This window comes from Podarcis tiliguerta (genome assembly GCF_965153285.1).
Source record: "Podarcis tiliguerta genome assembly, chromosome: 11".
Lineage (NCBI taxonomy): Eukaryota > Metazoa > Chordata > Lepidosauria > Squamata > Lacertidae > Podarcis > Podarcis tiliguerta.
The window spans coordinates 41,097,462-41,122,081 of NC_139544.1; the positions used below are offsets into that span (position 1 = coordinate 41,097,462).

The 24,620-nt window shown below is 42.4% G+C and overlaps 1 protein-coding gene across 15 annotated transcripts; it reads right to left on the reverse strand.

The window, feature by feature from the left end:
- Positions 1-1,856: 1,856 nt before the first annotated feature.
- On the reverse strand, positions 1,857-24,352 carry LOC310659864 (interleukin-31 receptor subunit alpha-like). 15 transcript variants are annotated; one of them, XM_083403888.1, is made up of 20 exons: positions 24,156-24,335; positions 23,524-23,705; positions 21,963-22,037; positions 21,492-21,673; positions 20,469-20,557; positions 19,338-19,628; positions 18,990-19,107; positions 18,042-18,253; positions 15,276-15,433; positions 14,630-14,783; positions 13,600-13,679; positions 10,555-10,777; positions 9,373-9,555; positions 8,292-8,376; positions 7,250-7,266; positions 6,832-6,978; positions 5,764-5,904; positions 4,931-5,024; positions 4,555-4,621; positions 1,857-2,906 (listed from the first exon to the last, which is right to left on the reverse strand). In XM_083403888.1, the coding sequence occupies exons 5-20, from the start codon at positions 20,536-20,538 to the stop codon at positions 2,433-2,435; spliced, it is 2,514 nt and encodes an 837-aa protein (XP_083260014.1). In that variant the 5' UTR covers positions 20,539-20,557; positions 21,492-21,673; positions 21,963-22,037; positions 23,524-23,705; positions 24,156-24,335; the 3' UTR covers positions 1,857-2,432. The 15 variants fall into 15 exon arrangements, with proteins under 15 accessions (XP_083260014.1, XP_083260009.1, XP_083260012.1 ...); XM_083403883.1 differs by lacking the exon at positions 21,492-21,673 and having other exon boundaries at positions 21,919-22,037; positions 24,122-24,352; XM_083403886.1 differs by lacking the exon at positions 21,492-21,673 and having other exon boundaries at positions 21,919-22,037; positions 23,524-23,701.
- Positions 24,353-24,620: the final 268 nt, after the last annotated feature.

Below are 24,620 nucleotides of genomic sequence, written 5' to 3' on the forward strand. Positions count from 1 at the left end.
TCTTCCTCCCTAGACCATCCACCTTGCAGCCGAGATCTGACTACGCAACGGAGCATTTCTTACTGCATCACTGAGAGAGACTCACTTGTTTCCGAATCTTTCACAGACATATAATTTTTTCCACACAGTTCATTTTCACTCCCACTTGTAAATTAGTTGTCGAGATGGTTTTTTGAGGGGGAGAGTTATCAGGTACTCACATAAAAATAAAATAAAAAAGTCTTTCCCCCCCCCCTCGTACCGTCCACATACCAAAATGTCGGCAGTTCTCTGGTGTTATCTCTGTTCCTTCCGTCCTTCGTCCTTCCGTCTCCATCTTCTTCACTCAGTGGTAAATTTATTAGCAGATAAAAGCATTCCTGATTTCTCTTGAAGCATGTGCGTTTATTGGTCCAATTCTTTTCTTCTTTTTAAACATCGCAGCCAGGTTCGCTCCTGAAAGAAGCTGGCAGGGAGCTCCAAGCTTGCCCGAGAGCTTTCCACTTAGTGCCTCTCATCCCCTCCTTCATCCAAACTCGGGGGTAATTTATGGCAACAGCAGGTGAGGCAGCGACTTTTCCTTCCCTGAAAAGACGAAGGGAGGCTGATGTACTCCCCATATCAGCCTCTAATTACCTCTTGCAAGCTGGACAAGATGTTATTAGCAGCCATCTTTCAAGGCGCCCCTAGTGGCCCCCTTCTTTGCTCATCATTTCAGCATCTGTTTGGACAACTAACAGCAATTGTGGGGGATTATAATGTACGAAGTTTATTTGTGATGCTGTCTCATTTCAACCACTCAACATCTACTTGCACCTTGCTGCTATATTAGGAACACCTCCACCAACAGTATGCTAGGCAGTCTGCAAAATACAAAAAATGATACAGAACTTGGCTTGGCGCTCATATTATCTTCATCAGAAGTGTGAGAACCTGTGGTGCTGAAGATGCTGGTGACCTCTGGCCACGTTGTTGGGGGCTGAAGAGAGTTAGATTCTAGCAACATACAGAAGGTTAGAAGTTCCAAAATCCTGGTCTACTACATGCTGTGATTGGTATGCATAGGCCCTGTATTTCCACAGAGGGTTTGGCTGGGGGAGGCGCCTAGAAATAGAAAAAGAGCTGCATAATGGATGGAGAAATAGCTATCATACTTCTCATTTTGACTAGATCTTTGGAAGCTTTTTTCTCTCTGTTGTCCTTTTTCTTTCTGGAAAGCCTAATATGCTTTCACATTCAGCAATATGCCCTAAATATATTAAACTGGTGGTTTAGCAACCAATAATGCCAAATAGCTGCAAATGGACAAGTAAGCTGAATGAAGTTGGATTGCTGTCATGATTCCTCTACCTACAGGAAAGGCAGAAACCACAACTTGGCTAGTTTTCAAATTCTTTGGCTAAAAAACATTTTTTGCCAAACCTGACAGGTCTTCCCATATGAGAAGGTACATGAGATTCAAACAGCCAATGTGAAATGGGAGTGGAATGCATTGTTTTTTCATTTACCTATATGCAAACCAGGTAACATATGACTCCACAGTAAGGTGGATTGAAACAATGGAATGTTTGTACTATGTACATTTTGGTATCTATCCAAATAAGGTACCTTATCAGTCACTTGAATAGGATTTTTGCCTAAGGAAATTTGTCCTTAATGCTTTTACTTTTCTTTTCACTTGGTTGTATACAACCCATGGTATTTTAAAGTCATACCCAGAGGAGACCCACTGAAACTTAAGTCTTTTGACTTCAATAGATCTATGCTGAGTATGACCTTGTGGGATACAGCCCCATGTTTATTATTGTTTCCTTTGAAGGAACTTCCATTTAACTTTTCAATTACATGCTTTGATTCCCTCCCCCTGCTTATTCAGCTATGCTCCCATGCTTACCAGGTAGGGATGAAATATTAGGACTAAAATCATTAGAGGGTTTTTAAAAAGGTGCTCTGGTATTCTAGAACACTTTGAGGATTGTGAGCATTTTTAAAAATACGTTTTCAATCCTCTGGTGTCAAAGCTTCCCAATTGACTTTCTCCCCACATTCTGATGGCCACAGAGGTTTGGGATGCAAAGAGATCACCACCCACTCCATCTCTGATCATTCATTCTTTGGGTAGAGGGTGTGCGGGAGAAATATAGTGCCTCCATGTGAATTACACTACTTCGTTTTTGCTAATGAATAGTGGACCATGGAAAGCCATCAAATGCCTGATGCCAATTGAAAATAGGACGGAGAACTTCATGTCCTAATTAATGGTCACAGCTAAACAAAGTCTGCAACACTCTCCTTGACTCAGGCAGCAGCAGCAGCAGCATGCTTCTTTCAGTGAATCATAGAACTGTAGAATTGGAAAAGACAATGAGGGTTATCTAGTCCAACCCTCTGCAATGCCCAACGTGGGACTCAGACCTCTGACCCTGAGATTAAGAGTCTCATGCTCCATTAAATTACTCTGAACAGGGCTTTGAGAACAGTTTAACTGCATCCAGTGCCACATAACCCTGTCCTGTCACAAAAACTGGTTGGCCTTTTGTTCCTTCTGTATTTTGGCCTAAGAACTCTCTTGTACGGACTGAGTTTTTCAAATATTGGTTGAACTCAGTTTTCTCCTTCAACTCTGGCTGATCTTGAACTTCATCATCTCCATAATCTCTAGAATCCACTTTTGGAGCTGGAATTGGTGGATTCCTGAAATCATGCCCCAAAGAGGTTGATTGTGCGAGAGGTACTATAGCTTCATGTTCTTCACTGCACAAAATTTCATGGTTGGCCATCAAGAAGTCTGAGGTAATATCAGTCTGGTTCAACCAGGTTTCAAGGGTCAGCGAGTGTAATTCATCATGATCCTTTCCACAAGCATCTACCCTCAAAACACTGAGTGTCTCATTCTCAGAGGGTGAGTTTCTCAACATTGTCTTCTCCTGGGAGGGGAAAAAGAGAAAGAAAGAGGATGTAAAGTTAAGTAATTAAGTTCCTCTTGGGTCTTTACCAGAAGGGAAAAGATGATTAAGTCTCCAAAATTTGCAGAAACTTTGAAAGTGTAATTTCCTCCAATGAGTCCTTCCCTTTTGGAATCTTGCTAACAAACTACAAGTAAGCCTGCAGATGAGCAACTGTCCATCTGTTACACTCATAATCTCACATTCTTTGAATGATCCTCAAAGTAATATGAGTGCAGCCTGCTTGCTAATAATCAATACCATGGAAGCAAAAAGGAAAAGTCTCATTAACAATTCTGTTCTGTCCTCCTTCATTCTAAGGAGCAGGTGCTGCCAGGTGACATTTTCCATCCACTTGAGTTCTCAACCCCACTATAATATGCCCTGGTCCAGCATGACTAACCTTTTTTGGCCCTAGAATCACCTCTCTCAAGGAAAAGCTGGAAGCAAAATTCAATTTTGTTTACATTTTAACAAGAAGCTACCCAGTTCACATTTCTCAAATTGATTCACAGATGTCCTTAGAAATTCACACTTGTCCAAATTTTGCAGTGCAGTTTTCTAGTCAAGTAATGTGTACAAAAATGCATCTACTAGGGTAAAGTGTGCATAAAAATGCACACGTTGAATATAATATGCAAAAATGCATTATATTGGGGAAATTGCTTACAAAAATGTGTGTATTATTCAGAACTGCTTACAACAATGAGTTTATTAGGGGAAATTCACAATGAAATGTTGACTAATCTTAATGAGGTTTTTTATTTTTATTTTAATTGCAAATTGCTCTAAAGAAATGTAGAGAACTGAATCTAAGATTGGAAAAATTTACCCATCCCTTTATGAGGGCCACAGTACAGCAAGTAAGCATGGTCAATGCATGCGCATGAGCCCACCCCACTCCATTTGCCGGGGGGCTGGGGTTGCTGGAAATTCTGCCTTTTACTTTGCACAGAATGGTCTCTCTAAAAGCCTGGAATTAAATAACACTCTTCCCTAGAGAGTGATCTCTAACAATCATGCAGTAACTCCAGATCAGATCGAAAGACTACCTGTGGCTTTGCCAGCTGAATCAGGCTCACAGGTTAGCCACCCTAGCCATAGACCAGTCAGAAAGAGAGAAATGATAACCATATTTTTATGAATGTTTAAAGCACTTCACATACACTATCCTAGTAATCCTTGCAACCAGCCTGTAAGTTAAGCGTTATCCTCAGTATTGCAGGAAGAGGAACAAAGAGGAGACCCCTGGAAGAAGTAGCCCTCTCTCTTCCATCTACAATTGGCCACAGCTCTACTTTCCACTCTTCAAGCAAAAAGGGCAAGTGTCTGTTGCTTGCCTTTGCAAGTCATCAGCTGGCAACAGCTGCTACTGGGAGCTGCTATTGCCTAATGGAGAGGGCAGGCAAGTAATAGTTTGGTGGGGGGGGGGGGAGGGCAGGAGCAAACACAAGCATGAAAGGGAGACCAGAGCAAAGCGAACTCTCATGCATGCCCACAAGGGAAGTCAGGTTGCAGGGCAGTGTAATGATCAGGGACAGCCCTGGCCACCACACACATCTATTAGATATTATTTTTCTTCTATTTTCAAACAAATTATCACACCGGATCAGCAAAAATTATTCATTACCTGAAATCCATTGGGAAAACTTGGTAGTACCGGATGTGGGATTTCAGGCCAGCAAATCTTTTTCAACCTGCCAAAACAAAATTTATCCATCTAATACAGGTATTTATTGACACCTATTAACAAGAAAAACCATTTAAACTAAGTTAAAATCAAGCCCCTTTTCCTCCGTCATAATAAGTTTTTAATTTATGTAACTTGACATAATTCAGTAATAAGATTTCTCAGCTCAGGGAGTGGCTCTGCCTTTCCTTTGTAGGGGTTTGTTTTCCAGACACATATTTAACAAGCAAGAAACTTTTTAAAAAAACTATGCTTCCATTTACTACAATGCCTCATTTTCACCCATATAAAAAGACTTATGCAAACATTTACTCACGTGCGTCTTTTCAGAGCCCACAATAACCCAACAGTTGTTAAGCATAGCATGAAAAATCCAACAATGACAAACAGAAGAATAATATCTGTCTCACCTAGGAGGGGAAAGAGGAAGGGCAAAATGACTTCAAAATATAAACATCCAAGAATTTTAGGTTATCTCAAAAGTAAGTGCCAATGAGTTCAGTGGGACTTACTCCCGTTTACTGAACTATACTATATTTTAGCACTTAAAAGGGGAGAAGGGGCTACAGTCTTGTAGAGAGGTCCCCAGTAAGAAAAAGAAAGAAATTCCATCAAAGGACTTGCGGTGCATCTTATTGTTGCACTTTTGACATATATAATGAACCACATAGATGGCTGCTGTAGAATGCAACTACATGGGTGTCACACGGGGGGGGGGGGGGGGGGAGGCTGTTTGTGTGTAGCAGCTTCCTGTCATGATACTGCATATCCTCCCAGAAAGCCTTCAGCACAGTGCCCTGTCCATACAGTTGTGACCTGATTTAGTACTACTAAGCTAGGATCAACTCAGCAGGGCATGTATATTTCAAGGAGGTAATAACCTCAGCACTAGAGGAGTGGCCTGTAAGAACATTCTTACATGCATAATGGGAAAAAAGTGAGATTACGTACAATCACAAGTTGGAAGTGCACCCTTTCTATGAGTTTATGTCAACTGTACATTCTTTCAGTCAATAGAATTAGGGTTTCCTGGATTTCACTTTGTGCTGTAACAGTGTTGGAGAAATAGGCTACCCTTTCTGAGGCCCAGTTCACCACACGTTAAAAAGCGACCCATGAACAGAAAATTATTTGCACTGAGTAACTTACTAAGTTTATGGGTGATGAAATCTAGCTCTGTTCCATTGGTTCCTCCAGCCATGGTGCTTGCCATAACATGAGCTGTGTACTTGGTGTTAGCTTGCAAGGATTTAAGGCGGTATTCTAGCACATCAGCACTCACTGTTTCTCCTAATAAAACACAAATTTAGGGTTAAATGTTCATCTGGTCTAGTATATATGAAATTCTTTTAAGCTTGAAGGATCTTCAAGAGCCATACAAAAGTAAACAGATTTTTTTTTACTACCAAGAGTTATGATATGCTGCTGCTCAGCAAAACGGACAGCACGATGCATGTGACAAAATGTAAAATGATATTTTATTAGACAGAGAGAGTGGAATCTGCAACAAAATACTGCAGTGCATTCATGCCCCCTAAAAGGAGTGATGCAGATAGAAACAGCTTCGTGGTGCAATTCAGGCTTCTTGAGGTCTGTGTTTCAGGAGTTGAGAAGTAATCATGAACACTCTTTTTCTTCCCCCACTGGAAATATGGGGCTGGAGGGCTGGCAGCCCTGAGCCTGAGCATTTTATAATCATATAGCACACAGTAGTGGGTGTAGCCAAACTTTCTTCAGCAAAGGTTTTCAAACTATGTCACAGTAAGCCAGAAAAACAAAAAGAAAAATGAATTCCCCACATGTAATAACAAACTTGTTGACAAAACTAAGTTTGGCACCAGGTTTGAGAACAGACAAACCAAAGGAAACAAAGAGCCATTTAAAAGACAGGAAAAGAATTAAGTGATTGGGTCCTGTTCCAAGCACTAACAAAACAACATTAACCCTGCATGATATGTTTGGAAGGTCCAGGGATGGGTGTGAGCCAGCAGGTAGCATTCTGCCTCCACACCAAATCACATGTGCCCTTTTCCCTGGCAGTTGTATCAAGGCAAATGTGTTGGATTATAAACAGAAAGCTTCCAAATTTTTCAGCTGTTCCTTTCCTTACCAGCAATCCATGCCAACATATGGAGGCCACCTGAGACTAAAGAACAGCACTATAGCCAAAGAAGTGGTATTATGACAGCCTTCTAACTTTCATATGTGTATACGTACCCAATTCTTTTCCACCATCAGCTTTGTAAAATATAGTGTAGTTAATAATATCACCACGTCTGTCTGCTTTTTCAATTTCCTCCCACGTTATGGCAGCTTCACTTTTATCAAAATATTTCACCACAGCAGTAGGACCTCGGATTGGGCCTAAATGATGTAGGAAAATACAGCCAACAAAACTTTAATAAAAGAAATGATGTCGTGAATGGTGTTCAGTGTTACTAAATGCATAGCAATGTAGAAAAACAAGTTTCGAAATAACTAATGCAATTTTACATATTTAACAGAACAATCCTATTGGAGGTAGTCGTAGGAAGGGAGAACCCAAAGCAGAGGAACTAAAAGATTCAAAGCTGACTTATTCAGGTAGGATTAAGGGAGATTGATATTTGCCACAGAGGCAATCATTTATACGTACTTCCTTCTTGAAAGTAGGTTCTGGTGCAGGGGTGTCAAACTCAAATTCACCGGGGGCCGCATCAGCAGTTTGGTCACCCTCAAAGGGCTGGTTCGAGTTCGAGTGTCTTCAAAGCCCATGACACCTTTAACAGCTGGATTAAGTAATGCAAAGCTTCTGGCTCATGGAACACTACACCTTGATTTCATTTGAATACATATATGAACATAAAAATTGTTTCCTGCTTGGCTTGGTGTTTAAGTTACACAAGATGTGCAGGTTTTAATTTTTCTCATTCCCCAATTTTTAATCGAGCATTTGTTTGGATTTCCCCCCCTTTGCTACCTACCCTAAACCTTTGAGGAGGGTGGGAACTGATGGCCGGACCCTGTAATAACATTGAGGGAAAAATTGCATGATGTGTAAATACCCTAAAAAATAAACCAATTCCTTATCAGCTTTCCCCCCATATATAAATTTTTGCAACGCACACCCTGCGGAAGCCGCGCCTGACGTTATTTACAAAACATGCACTTGCGTATCGAATTTGCTTTTGAATCACGAATCCCCAGAGGCGGAGGATGCTGTTCATTGGGCAGCGCGGAAACGCGCCTAAAGAAATAAATAAAGAAAAGCAAAGCAAAAGCACGCCGCCCCGAGTATTCACAGGGCGCGCTCCCGAAACACAAGCGCGCTCTCGGTCTCCCTCTCTCCAACGCACGCGAAGCCGGCTCTGCCCTTCTCCGCGTTCCACCTCGCGCAGGCGCGCTGCACTCCCGCCAGGACTTATTTCACCCCGGCGAGCCCGAAAAGAAGTTGCGAGCAGCAGCAGCGGCCTCCCATATCCAACCCCGCCCTCGCCGTGTCAAATAAGTCTCAGCTAGGTAGCTGGAGGAGGGGGAGGCCTGCGCCTGCCCCTGCGCAGAAGGGACCCGAGGCGCCCTGCGCGCGCACCGCAGCCCAAGCTTCCCTCACAGATATATATATAGACCAGACTACACGGGCCACATGACGAGGTCTGGCGGGCCGGATTCGGCCCGCGGGCCTTGTGTTTGACACCCGTGTTCTGGTGGAACTCGGCGCTTTTACTTCACCTTTATGTAAGGGATACACTGAAATGTTGTAACATATATAGGGATTGAAGGTTCCTGGAGGGAGGGGAAACAAGATGCACAGAATGTTACTGCTCTTTCAAGATGTGCAGCAAGACTTTTAATTACACATAACGTAACGTAACAGAACAGAACATAAAACATAACATAACATTCACTCACACAGCAGCAACAGAAAAGCCACATGCCAGAATCAGGACTTTACAAACTTAGGACCTTTCCTTTATGATATATTTTCCTTGCTATATTGAAAAGCAGTATAGACTAAGAAACCTGCAAGGCCCAATTTTTATGTAGGATAAAACCAATATAAATGCAGCAATAGCTATTTTTAGACTTTTTCTTTCTTAAACACGACTCCTGGAACAGCTGATAACCAGACTTTTTATGCCAATACAGAAATGGAACTAGACTGTTTTGAGGAGTTTACATTAAAACAAAGCACCATCACTAGATGGGATATAAACACTAGAAGTAAATAAATGTGTTTCCAACTTGTGGAGTTTTTCTCCAATAGATATTATGTATTGCTTGCAGCCAAGGAAATAAGGCTGCACAGTAGTATAAAGACCTTCATGTGACAGAAATCCACTCCCTTCTGCCTGTCCCTATCAGAATAGTCCAAATTTTCAAAACCAATAATCTGAAATAGCTCAAGCAATTTCAGCATGGACTATTCTAGAGGACTTTAGCAGTGAAGAACAGCATTGCACCCATGTGCTTACCACTCAGAGATATTTGCTAACATGCAAAAGTACATAAATAAATACCCAACTAGAAACTGTCTCAACATAATGCTGTATTGTTTTAACACTCGATTGGGAGCTGCCCAGAGTGGCTGGGGAAACTCAGCCAGATGGGCAGGGTATAAATAATAAATTATTATTAATTATTATTATTATTATTATTATTATTATTACTACTACTACTACTACTACTACTACTACTAAACATCTTTAGATAGAAAAAATGGGGAGTGAAGATACAGAAATAAATACATTGGGTTTAAAAGATAGTCTCCAGAACCCTTACCTGTTGGAAATGTCCAGTTTGTGACATTTGTTATGTATTCCCAAGATCTGTTGTATGGATCTGTCTCCAGTTCATTATACCATTCTATAAGGTATTCATTTATTTCTAACTCTGAAGTTTCCCATTCCAAAAACAAGTGCTCCTTTAAAGCAGAAGTATTCAAGCTAAGAATCCTTTGGAGATCTAAGAGAATGATTGCTGACATTAGCAGGAATGTTGACTTAAGCAGACTTCAGCAATTCAACTGAATATTATTGTGATTAATAAAATATTTGAGAACAGAAGACAGAAGGGAGCAGAAGGGTATGTAGCAATAGCAATCCTTCCTAAGAAAACCTTTTAACATGATCCCCTACAGAAAACAAGGTACAGTGGTGCCCCGCAAGACGAATGCCTCGCAAGACGGAAAACCCGCAAGACGAAAGGGTTTTCCATTTGCAGAGGCGCTTCGCAAGACGAATTTCCCTATGGGCTTGCTTCGCAAGACGAAAAATGACCCAAAAAAATTGAATTTTTTTTCCGCTCCAAAACCCCTTTTCCTGAAGCGCTAAGCTGCTAAAAGCATTTTAGCAGCAAAACCGCTAATCCCCCAAGCCTTAAAAAGCCGTTTTTAGCCCTTAAAGTGCCAATAGCGCTAATAGCGCTACTCCATCAATGGGCTTGCTTCGCAAGACGAAAAAACCGCAAGACGAAAAGACCCGCGGAACGGATTCTTTTCGTCTTGCGAGGCACCACTGTACTCTGAAAAGCAATACTCCAGTACATTCTACATTTTATCAATACAGTGTAGGATGCAAAAATAAATTCACAATGAATAAGCAGTGAGACTGCATAGCAATATCCTTGCAGACAGGGATTCAAGTACAAAGAGACGTCTTGGATTAGAAGTCCCATTTCTTAATTCTACCTGCACTAAAGTAATACTGCTTACTCAGTATCAGATAAGTCTTGATATTTAGGAGGCTATTTAAGACATTTTTGTTTTAGATGTATGCTCCATAACTAAGTATTTGCTGTTTTGCTCTTTTTGCAAGCAAATGCTACAACCATGTAATTGTATTTTAAAGAAGATCTGAAAGGGGATACACATTTACAAGCACAATGACACATATCAACACCCGAACCACAGTGGCCTATTACTACATTTTTTAAAAATCACACATTTTGATCACATAAACTCACTCATGCTTTCTTCTTGTATTGATGGAATTTTCAAAACAGCCTCAGGAGAATCTCCAGCTATATTATGAGCAACAACACTGATCAAATAGGCTTCTCCTGTCAATTCGAAATTACTGGAATTATTTTTAGCGTTGACAGTTTTTTCAAAAGGAGAATTGGTTTTTGCAAAATACTTTATTCTGTAGCTATCTATTCTTCCAGAAGATGGGAATTCTTCATGTTTCTGTTAAAAAACAAAGCAAAATAGGACAGCACAGCAATTGAAGAAGATAAGACTCTTAAGACTTGTGTGCATTTACCTGAGAAAGCAGCGCTGAACACAATGGGACTTCTGAGCAAACATGTATAGGATCACATGCATTTTAGTTTTTATGCAATGTAAGTCACACATACACCGAAAAGGATAGAGATGGGATCCTCTCTCCCCCTCTATACATATACACATATACTGCTCATGGAATCAGAAAGCTCTGAAATATGCCAACCAGTTTTGAAAAGTTGGTTATCCAATAAGTTTGCAATCCATACACACTTGAGTTTACATGTCCTGTAAAGGATTGCACTGTTAAATCTGGTCTTGAAATTTATTTCCATCTTTTGCTTACAGGAAGTTTACAGCAAGTGCTTTTACACTGTACCTTGCGGTCTTCATTCACTTAATACCAGCGATAGGTCAGCAAATCATTACAAATTTATTTACTGTTCTTATTTCCATTACTCTCAGGAAGCAAGGGCAAGCTGCTGTTTCTCAGCTTAATGATCTCCAATCCAATCATTGCATATCTACTTCATCAGACTGACATGAATTTTGCAATAATGCACTAGCAGGTTGCTTTCAATATCAAGGAAATAAATAAATGGTATGCCTATATATGCCACAATACCCACTACTCTGCATAAAAAAAATACTTTCCACCAATTCTGTGCTACTTTGTGAGCCATACTAACACTCCAGTTTTTTGTTTTTCCTTATTTTACTGTTTATATTTTAATGTATTTTATTTATTTCTACCGTGCAACACCCTAGAAACTTATTCTCAAGGGGAGCTCAGACATTTTCAGGATAAATACATAAACATTTCCTGTATGTACCCTCCAGGCAAGTTTAGAACCCAGTGGCAATTGCCTGGCTTATAGGAAATGGCACTTCCGTGTAGGACTTTAACACACATCAGTGGCATAGCTGTCAACCGTCCCTTATTTGGCAGGAAACTCCCTTATCCCAGTGCCGTGTCCCACTGCTGTCCCTTACTGATGATGTCCCTTAAATTTCCCGGGTTTCAAAGGAAGCAGCTCCTCTCCCTTCCTCCCTGCCGGCCAGGGAGGAGGGAGGCTCCAACTGTATGTTGCTTGGCTGCCCAGCCCGCCCCCCCCTCCGGCCTCCTCTCACCAGCCTCGGCCCCCGGGAGCCCCTCCCCACCAAGACTGAGGAGCCTTTAGAGGAGAGTGAGGGCAACCATGGAGAAAGCGGTTCAGAGAGAGGAGGCGGAGGCGGAGGTGCGGGCAGGTGTTCCAAGGGCTAACCATAGAGGGGGAAAGCGGAGGAAGGACCGCAAGCGCTTCTCCTATAGATTTGTAGTGGTAGACTAGCATAGATGGTCTGATCTGTGGGTTTACTTCGGGCACTATTCCCCCCCCCCTCCTCCCACCCTGCCTGATGGAACTGAGAGCTGCAGATGGAGCATGAGAGAAAAAATACAGAACTGCAGCAGCATCTCCGTAGCTTGGACTTCGTTTTGCGCAAAAAGTGATTGCTGCTTGTAGTTATTTAATTGCAGTGTTTCATCAGCTGGTGTCTTGAGCAGCAATCTCTGGAAACGAAGGGCTAAAAACCGGTACTGCTCTCCCAAATTATCTGGTCCCTTTTAACTTCGTATTTCAGCTGGTTGACTAAAATCCCTTATTTTGGCTGCTGGTCCCTTATTTTCGAGGCTGCTGGTCCCTTATTTTCAAATCTGTAAGTTGACAGCTATGATCAGTGGCAATGTGTGCTATTGTGGATTTTTGTCTGCAGTCACCGTAATTGTGCAAATTATTTCATTTAATACATCTATATATTACCTTTCCAATTCATTGTTAAAGGTGTTTCACAGAAAAATAGAAACTTTACAAAAGGCATCAACAGGAGGGAAGGCACGAGATAGTAAAATCTTTTCCCAGAGCCTAAAGGAGAGCTAATTAGGTGCCAGACAAACTGCCCTTGGGAGGACGCTCCATGGTCAGGGCACTAAAATCCAAGCAGTAGAATCGCAGGTTTGTCCTCCAGTAGCCACCTTTCCCAACTCCAAAGCTGGGGACACTTGGAGCAGCGCAATGGCCTCACACAGATGTACTGCTTTGTACAATCTGGGGCTACACACAATCTCTGCAGAGTTGCAATACCACTATAACATGTGTGCACTCCCATAAACTACTGTAGCATATAGCAGGGTGTATAAGACCAACTGATTTTGAGTCCTCACCACCATCCTGCCACTTGCTTCTGCTTTTGGCAATTTTTCTCCCAAACATTTATGCAACCATTGGAGGGGGGGGGACAACACCACCAGCCAGGATTCTTAAGTCTTCTGTATGATATTGCAAGCTACACTGAAGAATCTCATGAACCAAAGCATGGACCATATTTTTTCCAACGCCTGATTTTAAAAAGTTCATACACACACATACATTTCCCATTCCCCGTCTCTCCTGAATAGTATCCTGGTAAACTAATATGGACACCACCACAGATAATCCACCTTTATTCTTGAAAACAAATAATTCCTTCACAGAATTCAGCAAAACAGTTTTTTTCTCAGAGAGATGGTTAGTTCTAAAAACAAAGCATCACTGGGAAAGTTTATTCAGAAATCAGAGTAATCAAAATGACAAAGGTGTTTGCCAGTGTAATGGCGTGTATATGCACATGAAAAATACCAATTAACATGGTATATAGGCTACTGAGTTGTATCAGAAATAATGTCAGTCAAACCTGACAGCACATTCACCATTCAAATACTAAACAAAAAAAAAAACCCAGAAGTTCAAAGTGTCAATTTTTTTTACCTTCCACAAAAGGTGCACAGTTCTTCTTCCAGTGGGCTGATGTGATTCAAGTACTCGCCACAAGTCTACTTTCAAGGGAGCTATCAAAATTAATACATCATAATTAAAAATATAGAAATAAAAGGCATGAACAGACTACTCCTATAGGCCACCAAGATAGCCACTTCTATGCTGCTGAAAAGCTAGTTAGCATCGTATTCTCATCCTGCAGCAAGTGGATATTCAATAATAGCACAAGAATAGAACACATAACAACTAGTTCTTTGTTGTTATCCAAAACTGGGGAGGCTGTCTATGAACAACTCCCCTGGCAACTCTGTGCTGGAACATCATGACAAGCTGGCAACACTAAACACATACACTTTCCCTCTAGACCAGTGGTTCCCAAACTATTTTTTTTGGCCATGCCCCACCTAAGCATCTCTAAAATCCTGGTGCCCCCCCCCCCGCCCCGCAACATATAATTCTTATTATTCAAAAAGTGACCTCCTATTCATGTGGAGGAAACCTAAAAGGCCATTCATTTGCCCTCCTTAAAAATGAAATTGGCCTCCTGTGGGGCATGTCCCCCCATGTTGGGAAGCACAGCTCTAACCATATTCAAAAGTAAATCACTGGAAACAGCAGCAATATCCAATAGTAATACTGAATTTATTATTATTATTATTATTATTATTATTATTATTATTATTATTTATACCCCGCCTATCTGACTGGGTTCCCCCAGCCACTCTGGGCAGCTCCCAACAGAATACCAACAACAACAATGAATGATATAACCAATATAGAAGCGTGAGATAGCCCTGCCTGACAGATACCCCTTCATTTCCATTCCTATTTAACATATACTGTATTAACATTCACTGTGGATTCCCTAGGGATGGAATTAGTTTTGGATATATAATAATGATAATGATGATGATGTTGATGATAATAATAATAATCTGAATTAACATAAACTGATTTTTTTAAAGATCTGTAAATATAAAACTTACCAACAGCATCAAACTGTATCAGCATTTTTGCTTACCTTGTTCTTCTGTTGTTCCCATTTTTTTGGTACTCCACTCACTCCAAAACTTCGAGTCATTATGAGCGCACCGAATGTCAACAGTATAGTTTGTACAATCCCACAGATTAGTGAGATCAATTGTTGCGCTGTCTTCTTCCATGAAGTAATCTTTCTAGAAATTGGGTAGAAAAACAGTTTTCCTTTAAAGAACACAGCAAATATCATAGGAGGCAAAATATAAATACCGTGATCTCTCTTGTTATCACTTGCATCCGTATTCTTACATTCCTCACCCCGCCCCCACCTCAAGTGTGGCTCAGATGGAAAATTCTACTTGCCAAAAACTGGCATTCATTCTTGGCTAAAATAACTGCTTACCAAAAGACAGCACACGTGTGTGTGTGTGTGTGTGTGTGTGTGTGTAGGAAAAAGTTCAGAAAAGGGCAACCAAATTGATTAAGCAGATGGGGAAACTCTCCTTTGAGGAAAAGTTAAAGCATTTGGCACTTTATAGTTTAGAGAAAAGGCAAGTAAGAAGAGACGTGATGAAAGAGCATAAAATAATGCTAGGAGGAGCAGACTGAGAAGATGAGGCCAACATGGGCTACAATGCCTGTAGTTATATGAGCTGGAAAAATTGCTACTCACTTACAATTCAACTTACCATGCCATTTTCCTTTATGGATTTATATCGAATTTGGCACCTCGTATTGTTCTCAGCACTTCGAGGCATATACCGAGGTTTTTTCCAATGAACTCTTAGTGTTTGCTTCATCCCTGGAACTGTTTCTATTTCAGTTATCTGAGGAGGATCAGGCTTCACTGGAATTGAGAAAGAAAGCTCTCATGCTTTCAATGCTAATGATTTTACAACTAATCCTACCGGCAGCAGCAAAAGTGGGGTAGGCTGCACGCTTGAATCCCATCACAGAATTTATATTTCATTTCTAAGCTCAGCTATAAAAAGATAATTAAATTACTTCTGTTCGCTGGGGGGGGGCTGATGAACCAGATCAAGGTGATGCAACACCACTGTCACACTTGGAATTAAACCCAGCTGGGTTGGAGGTAGAGGCAGATTATTGTTGTTACAGTGGACCCTCTGCATACGGATTTACCGTATTTTTCGCTCTATTGGACGCACCGGACCACAGGACGCACCTAGTTTTTAGAGGGGGAAATCAAGGGGAAAAAATATTATCCCCCCCCCAGCCCCAAACAGCAACGGACAGGCTGCGTGCAGCCTGTCTGCTTCTCCCAGAGCTTCTTGGGGCTGCGGGGGAAGCCCGGGTTCCCCCACCAGCCCCAAAGAGCAAAGAAGCCAAGACAGCGCGCGGGATCCATAGCTACGCAACCTCTCCAGCCAGGAGCTAAACCTCTCCAGCGTGGCTAAAGAAGAAGACAAGGCAGTGAGCGCGATCCATCCCACTCGCTGCCCTGGCTTCCTCTTTAGCCTTGTGCAGCATCTTTAGTCTTGCGCAACAGGATGGATTGCACCCACTGTCCCCCGGGGCTGGACTAGATGACTCCTAGGGTTCCCTTCCAACCCTGCAATTCTATGACCTCGGAAGGTGTTTGGGGTCTCCACCACTGGAGGCTTTTAAGCAGCGGTTGGGGGACCATCTGCCTGGCGTTCTTTAGCTGTGATTCCTACATTGTGAGGGGGCTGGGCTAGATGACCCTCGGGTGGCCCTCCCAACTCTATAGTACAGTTCTGCAGCAGGAGATCCACAGCCACTTCACACAATGCCCACTCCCAATTTTCATTTGAGAGACATGTAGCTTCAGTGTCTAGGTAGGTACCCCCCTACCTGCCACACTTCCCCCACCCCACTTAAGCTGAGGGAATTCCTGCCCAGAGAAGCTCCCAGATGAGGCAAGGGTTAAGATCTACCTCTGGTAGATCTCTTGCGGCTGGAGAGGCACGCAAGTCTAAAGAGGAAGCCAGGGCAGTGAACGGGATGGATCGCGCTCCCTGCCCTGGCTTCCTCTTTAGACTTGCGAAGCCTCCCCCACCCCCCCACCGCTGGAGAGGCGCGCAAGTCTAAAGAGGGAGCCAGGGCAGCGAACGGGATGGATCGCGCTCCCTGCCCTGGCTTCCTCTTTATACTTGAGAAGCCTCCCGCGGCTGGAGAGGTTGTGCAAAGCTTTTCTAGAGGAGGGAGAAGGGACTGACTGGTGGTGTCAGTCCCTTCTCCCTCTTGGGGAAAAGCCCGCAAGAGCCGCACGAAGCTTGTGTGGGGCTCTTGGGGGCTTTTCCTGCCTGCCTCCCCCCTGCATTCGCTCCATAGGACGCACAGACTTTCCCCCTTAGTTTTTAAGATGGGAAAAGTGCGTCCTATGGTGCGAAAAGTACGGTAATTCATTCCAGGGGTCCATGCAAAACTGCAAAAAATCTGTAGCCAGAGGCACAGCTTCTGTATGCACATGCAGGGCGATAGAGCGCTTCTGCGCATGTGGCGAAACCTGGAAAAATACTTCTAGGTTTGCTGCTTTCGCAAACCGAAGATTATGTATCCAGAGAGGTACATAACCCGAGGGTCCATTGTATTTCAATTTATAAACCACCTTTATCTTCCAAGGATCTCAGGTGGTGTACATGGTCCTCACAACAACCCTTTGAGGTAGGTTAGATTAAGAGATGGTGACTGGCCCCAGGTCACTCAGTGAGCTTCATGGCTGAGCGGGGATCCAAATATTGCTCTCCCAGGTCCTAGTCCAACACATGAACCATTACGCTATACTGTCTTTCAGATGGTGATAGCAAGAGCTGGCAGGTATGAGGGACAGGACCTTCTTAAAGGTGCAACTGTTATTATGGAACTTCCCTCTCCAAGATATACAAGCAGCTTGCCCTTTAGTTTTATTTAGGCAGGCACTGTTTTCAGTGAAAAAAATCCACATAGGAATGTAGATTTATGCAAAATAGAATTCTTCAGCAGGGTGCTGTCGGTGTACTAGAGAGACTGGGCTGGTTCCCTAAATGTTCCTGGTAACTTAAGAGTATTAAAGTATTAAAGCCTGCTGCCTCCTTCTCAAAGCCTAGGAAGCGTCTGCTCTGCTTAGGGAGGGAGGTGCAATACTGCAATGGGGTCCAAGAGCCCTTCTACCATCTTCCCTAAGCCCACTCGGCTTTGGTAAGGAGGCAGCAGGGCTCCAGTATCCTGTCAGAGGCCTGGCAACTCCTTCCCAAAGCCCAGAAAGCTTCTTCCCAGCTTAGAGAGGGAGGCACAATGTTCATGCGCATGGCGTTGCCCCGCCCCAATCACTCAAGCTGGCGCCTCTGGCCCTAAATGTTATCCTACGAAAATGTTCACTGCACGCCACTGGAATTCTTTTATCTCTGCAGTAGCAAAAAATGCATTGCATAAGAACTGGTTGCTCAAACACAGCCTATTTTTCTCATATTTTAAATTGTTCATAAACTTACAAATTTTTGTAGAAATTATGCAAACAGGCTCTGAGGTTGCTTCCCCCAAGCTATTTCTTGCCGTCACCCGGACACGATATTCCCGAGCAGAAATTGGTTGATTGAATATTGTACATGAATCATTTTGGGTTGAGCAGCTTTGTATCTCATCGCCTACTAATGTTGAAGCCCTTTTCATTGAGCAGTTTTCTTCCTCATTCGGTTCTAACATCCTGTTTGTGAAAAATGCAGGCGGTGGGAAGAAGTAGTAAATATTTTTGGTGGAAGAAGTAGTTAAGAAGCTCACATTTAAAATCAAATCCAGGACTGAAATATGTTGAGCACAATTTAGAAAAGAACAGTAAAAGGTGAATTATGCTTTTAATAATGACAACCAAAACATTCAAGTGTCACAGATTTCAACAGAAGAAATTTAAAGCATGTGTTTCTCCCTCCTACAGAAATTAATAGGATGAAAATGTGTATTTACATGGGTATTGTTATTTTTATTTTTAAAGATCTTTGTATGTATTGGTAACCACACACAGCTGCTCTGAAGATTAAAAAAATGGCAGCCATTTGTACTATGCCACACCACACTCACAGCAACCACTTCATGACTGATGGCCACAACACGTTTTCAGAATTCCAGGTGTGCCCATGGACCCCAAAATCTTGGCAACTCCATGTATCATTGAAAGATGACCAGCTGAATGAACCCTGAAGGTTGTGGTTGAGGCCATGGAGCAGCACTGCCCAAGCAGATATAGAGACAGAGTTGGCCTCTGAGTTTGCCACTGTGTTTGCATCTCATTGGCTGCCCTGTTTGTGATAAATAGCTATTTAAGATTTCTGGGGTAATCCAAAAGCAGTTGAACTAAACATTTGATTAAAGGGAGGAAATGCAATTATCTAACTCACATGCTACATGTTTTGCATAACATTAGCAGCCAACCACTTAGCACTTACTGTTTAGTGAGAGTATAGACTGTTTCAGGGTTCCTCTCATATGTCCATGTGCAAGTAAGAGTTGAGCCACTTTTGTAATAAAAGATGCAGAAAATAATTTCAGGAGGCCGTGGAGGAACTGCAAGCAAGAAAGGAAAAACAATAGATTACTCAGGCATTTGTATGACCAGTTTCGTTTGGTAAAAAGACTTTAAACTACTTGGCATCAGTAAAATCTTACGTTTTACATCTTTTAAAACATTACACCCACCAGGATCCCATTCTACGTAAATATTCTCAAAGGTTTTTAAGTATTGTTAAAGTGCTTAAATCACCCATTTTCAGTTCAAGACTTTTAAGCTTACTTACACCCTGATCTAACTTCAGAGTGAGCCAGGTGTTGCTTTTTAACCGGAGAATCAACAAAGCATTTAATGTGAGCTCTTCCATAAGTGAAATTATGAATAACTACTCCAGAGACAGAATCATTGATAATTTGGTAGTTTTCTTCTGAAATCACAACATCATTCAGTGTCCAGATGATATGACTTGCATTTTTATAAGGAAAAAGTTTTTTGCCCAGTCTACAAAAAACTTTCAAGGTAGAACCACTTTCAATTAAAGGGGATGAAGGAAAGATGTGAGCCACAGCATCTCCATCTATTTTTAAAGAAAAATCACTTAGATCAGTTATACTAAAGCAAAACACAAAACAACACAGCACTGACGAAAAATAAACAAAGAAGGCACTATTCATGTATATACAGTTCTACCTTGTCCCTTTAAGAGACTCAACTATTCAATACTACCCCTCATGCTTGGGATACACATGCTTTACTTCCCTATATAGTTTTTCATAATAGGGCATATTAGACTATTCGCCATCATACAAAGACTTAGGAACCAGTTTAGACTTCACACATTTGCCAAACTTCTTTGTGTTATTCAGGGCCAAACTAGACACAGCATAAACAAGTAATATCAGTGTGTGTTTGCTTTTTGAATAACAGATGTGGTTTGAGACTGTAGCACACATGATAAGTGGGTTTTCCTCCCCCACGGTGGTATTAGCAATTGACCATCACCACCTTATTTGGGATTTAGTCCAGTTAATTTAGAAGCTTTAAACTGTTTATACAGTCAAACCTCGGCTCCCGAACGCCTCCGTTTCAGAACATTTCGGTTCCTGAACGCTGAAAACCTGGAAGTAAATGCTCCGGTTTTTGGAAGCTGGGTGTCCAATGCGGCTTCTGCTGAGTGCAAGAAGCTCCTGCAACCAATCGGAAGCCGCACCTTGGTTGTCGAATATTTTGGAAGCCTATCAGGCTTCTGGAACAGATTACGTTCGACAACCGAGGTTTATTCCACCTTTGGATCACCCACCTTCATTCAAGAAAGCAGCAGATTTCCTTGCTGCCCATCCTAACTAAATGCTTTATTGAAATTTTCTTCTAAGCTAGTTTGCACTCCAAGAATAAGTACAGAAAAGGTTCAACTTACCCGCTAAACAGAAGTTGCAATGCATGGTTAAGATCCCAAGCATAGTATATAAAATTTTATTTAGAATCATTGTGCGTAGGCAGGAAACACTGTAACAAAATAAAGATTTTTTTTCTCCAACAAAGTCAGTAATGCTGCTGTATTATATAGTATATATTTCTATCTACCATTACAGTTAATAATGAAAATAAAATTGTTTTACATATCTTCCCTCAGCTAAATTTCCAAAGGAACCAGAAATCATCATTCTACTATTACTTCACACATTTCAGAGTTGAATCCTGAAAATAGGTTCCAGATCTGATCTTTTGACTCTTTGCTTTTGACAATGTTATTGCAATAGCACAAAGCTTTTGAAATGGGCTTCCTATTTTTTGAGGTCAAACAATTTAGAAAAACCTGCAAACCACAAAGCAGTATTGCCACCATTGGAGTTATGTAGCATTTTGGGCTCCCCCTGCCCACAGTGCTCATGGGTAGTTTTTCAAGAGTAGTGCACATACACATAGCAATTATAAAAAACTGACAAGTGCTCATCAGATGCTCTCCTGTCCCCAAGAGCATGTGCTTATTCTTCTACACACTCCTGAAAATAGATCTAACTTATTTACGCCCATATGTTCTGAGGTCTATAAATCTTATCAGCAGCACTGGCTCCCACAGTCCCTAGGATCTTAGCAGTTATAATGGTTGTCCCCTCACCTGTTGCTATTTAGCTGCCACATCCCATTGGCCCCTCCTGCCTATGTTAGACAACATTAGTAGGATCTACTATGAAACCTGTAGTTCTTGAGAAAGAATGCCACATAGTGCGACACACTTCTTTCCGACTCTCAAACTACAAGCCACACAGTTCCAGTTTGCAAATAACATTATAGTTTAAAATAGGCACTGTGGGTTGGACTAGATGACCCTTGGGTTCCTTCCAACTTTACAATTCTAAGACTTAATAAAAGGTCCTTACAATATAATGCAATTTAGTCCCATATGATTAAGCAATTATAAATAAATGAGTCCCCCCACCCTGAGAATAATGCACTCAGATAAACTGGCTTGTGCAGATCTTTTTGGGTAAGATACTTTGGTCATAATAACAGGCTACATCCAGCTAAATCCTACCTAGGGCAGAGCCTTTGAAATTAATGTTTGGATTTTTAATTCATTTCAGTGAGTCTACTCTGAGAAGGACTAGCATCCGAGGCAACCTGTGTGAGAGATTGGGGGGGAGGGAGAGATATATGTAAATTTACATAGCAGGAGGACAAATGAGGGCTGACAGCAAATGTAAAAAAGGATGGGACAGCTGCATATTCCTGCATTGCAGAGGGTTAGACTAGATGATCCTCAGCAGGGTCCCTTCCAACTCTACAATACTATAATTCTAGGGGTAGGAGCTACAACTCTCTCTCCCACAGTGAGTCTAGGCACTACTATTATAGACAGATCCTACCTGTTGAAGGCTTTGTTTTAAAGGGACCGGAAATCGTGTTCTACCTGAGCTATACATATATCACGTTTCTGTAGGGATGCTTCGCATTTGTTGAAGGATGGAAGCCACCTTGAGTAAACCTTTTGAGAAAGAATGCAGGGTATCAATGATAAAAAAGAAACAAAAATTGGGTCAAGCTAGACATGACATTAACTGTGTGAACGTGATTAACTTAGAATCTTTATTTTGTTATGTTTCCCCTAGGATTTTGCCCTATAGGCAGGTCTTACGTTTCCCCAAACCTGTTTATGCACCATTGATCTTAAATTGTTTAAGATGCTGTACTTAAAAGGATGGAAAGTACTCTATTAATTGACAGTTTCTTTTTCCAGTGTAATGTTAATAAACTGACAGTGCAATGTCAAGCATGTCGACTCAGAAGTAAGCCCCACTGTGCTCAACTGGACTTGCTCCCAAGTAAGCAGGTGTTAGATTGCAGCCTCTCCTGCTGCATCTCCTGTATTCTCCCTGTTCCTTCTCCTCACTTTTCTCAAAATGTGAAATCCTTGCGTCTAATAGGGAAAAAAATCTACTGACAGAGCTGAGCAAAGCTGAGCATATGGAGTACAGCCAAACTAACAGGGGAGCGCGGGTAGAAAAGGCAAGGGGAAAACGGCAGGCAAGGCAAAACGGCAGTGTGTGTGTGCCACTGAGTCCGCCAAAGCTTAGGCTTCCTGATAATTATGCAATGATCTCTTTTAATAATAAAGGATACCCCGAATCTGGTAACAAAACACAGCACCGAACATCAGGGCCGTCTCTGGTTGCAGAATCCTGGGTGATAGAAACATGCCCTTGTGATGCATCCATGCATTGGCAAGATACATGTTTTGTCCAGGGCTTGGGAGGGGCAGAGGGACCATGAAACTAAGGAATGGGGGCTCCAGATTCCACAGGGAGACATAAGCAAGTGGGAAACTTTGCCTTCACCCTGTTTCTTCCAAGAATCGTGCTTCCCCTTCCTCGCTGCTTAGCCAACCAGCCCCTCCCCAGCCTCGGTTTCCCCACCAGTGTCTGTACTGAACAGCTGATATTGATGAGAAGCAACTCTCTCTCTTTCCCACCCCACTTCACCCCTTTCACTTTCTTTCTCCTTCTCCCCCAAAGTGTCTCTCTCTCCCTCTTTTTTTCGCCCTTTCGGACTTGCCTACATTACTACGGATTGTGGTGGTGGAAGGTGTCCTTTAGCTGCTGTCGTGGTTAAAAAAATCAGGATTCAGAAATGCTTCAGCTACTGCAAACTTCTACAGAACTACCAGTAGAACTTGACTTACTATCTGCTTACTCCTGCTAGAAGTCAAATTTCAGTGCAGAACAGACTGTCCACACACTATACCTTTGAAGCACATTCAAATCGCATTTCTCTCTCTTTCTCTCTCTCATATATAGCAACTTTTGTTTTGTTAAGGGTTGCAGGAAACTGGGGTAAACTACAGTGCCCTAAATTCTAAGAGGAGGAGTATGCACTTCAAATGTACTTTAAAAGCATTGCACATGGAGCTGAGAGACATTTAAAGATGAACAACATGAACAGGTGGCCCAGAATAAAGCCCTTTAAAGTCTCACCTGTCCAAAAGTCCTTAAAGAGAATTTACGTCCTCAGTTTGAGGGTTCAGGAACCCAGCGCTTGCAAACTGCAGCCGACAGCAGCATTCAAGCCGCGTTGGAGTTAGTTACCAGGAATGCGAAGTTGCGAAACTCGACGTCCTTCTCTCTTTCAAGCACTCGAATAAACGCCTCGATTCTAGCTATTAAAAACAACAATACGAAAAACAAAAGAAAAAAACCCCACTGAGTTTGGACATTGTGTGAAAAACAGCTTTAAAAAATAATAATAATCCTGGAAAGCGAGGGAGGCGGGCGGGGTGGGTGAGAAGCGTATACCGATGACGGGGGACGGGAGAATGAAAAGTTAAATGCGGTGCTCGAAACCAAATGACTGTCGAGGGAATAGCTGAGTAAGAAACTGCCTTTGCGCAAGAAAGACGAAGGAAAGGAAACCGGGGAAAGAAAGGGAAGCGAGAGGAGCGGCTTTTCGGTTGATACTGCCAGGAAGCAAAGCGGGGAGGGCGGGAAGTGCCAAGCGAACGAGGGAAAGGAGGCCGCTTAGCGAGGCGGGGAGAAAGCAGCGTGGAGTGAGAGAAAACCTCGGGGTTCAGCCCACAACTGCCTCGCTGGTTCCTGGGGCTCCTCCGTACCTCCTCAAGCGAGAGCAGCCTCTCTCCCGGACGACGAGGCCTCGCCTTCCCCGGCCCTCCGGACTCGCGTGTTCCCTGGCGCCGCCCATCATGTTCCTGTCCCGCTAAACTATTTGGGAGAACCCGTGAAGGGATTCCCAGTTTGAACCCGGCGGTTACGGGCAGGGCTGGGCCCGAGGCCAAGGCGTGTATTGCGAGGGAGAAGAGGGAGGGAGGAATACCACATGCCCAGGCCTGTGACATCACTTTAGTTACAAATAAAAATGAAATAAACAGTAGTAAGATCTGACGAAATAGGGTGGAAGGCCCGTGGTGCTTATTTGAGGCAACGTCGCCTGAGCTCTTTTACCTTGGTGGACGTTGCCTTGGGGTCAGTGTGTGGCCAAGGCTGTCATGGGGGTTGTTTTGTGAGGGCTGTTTTGGGGGTTTTTTTAAAATAATAATAATTGCACGGGTATTTTTATT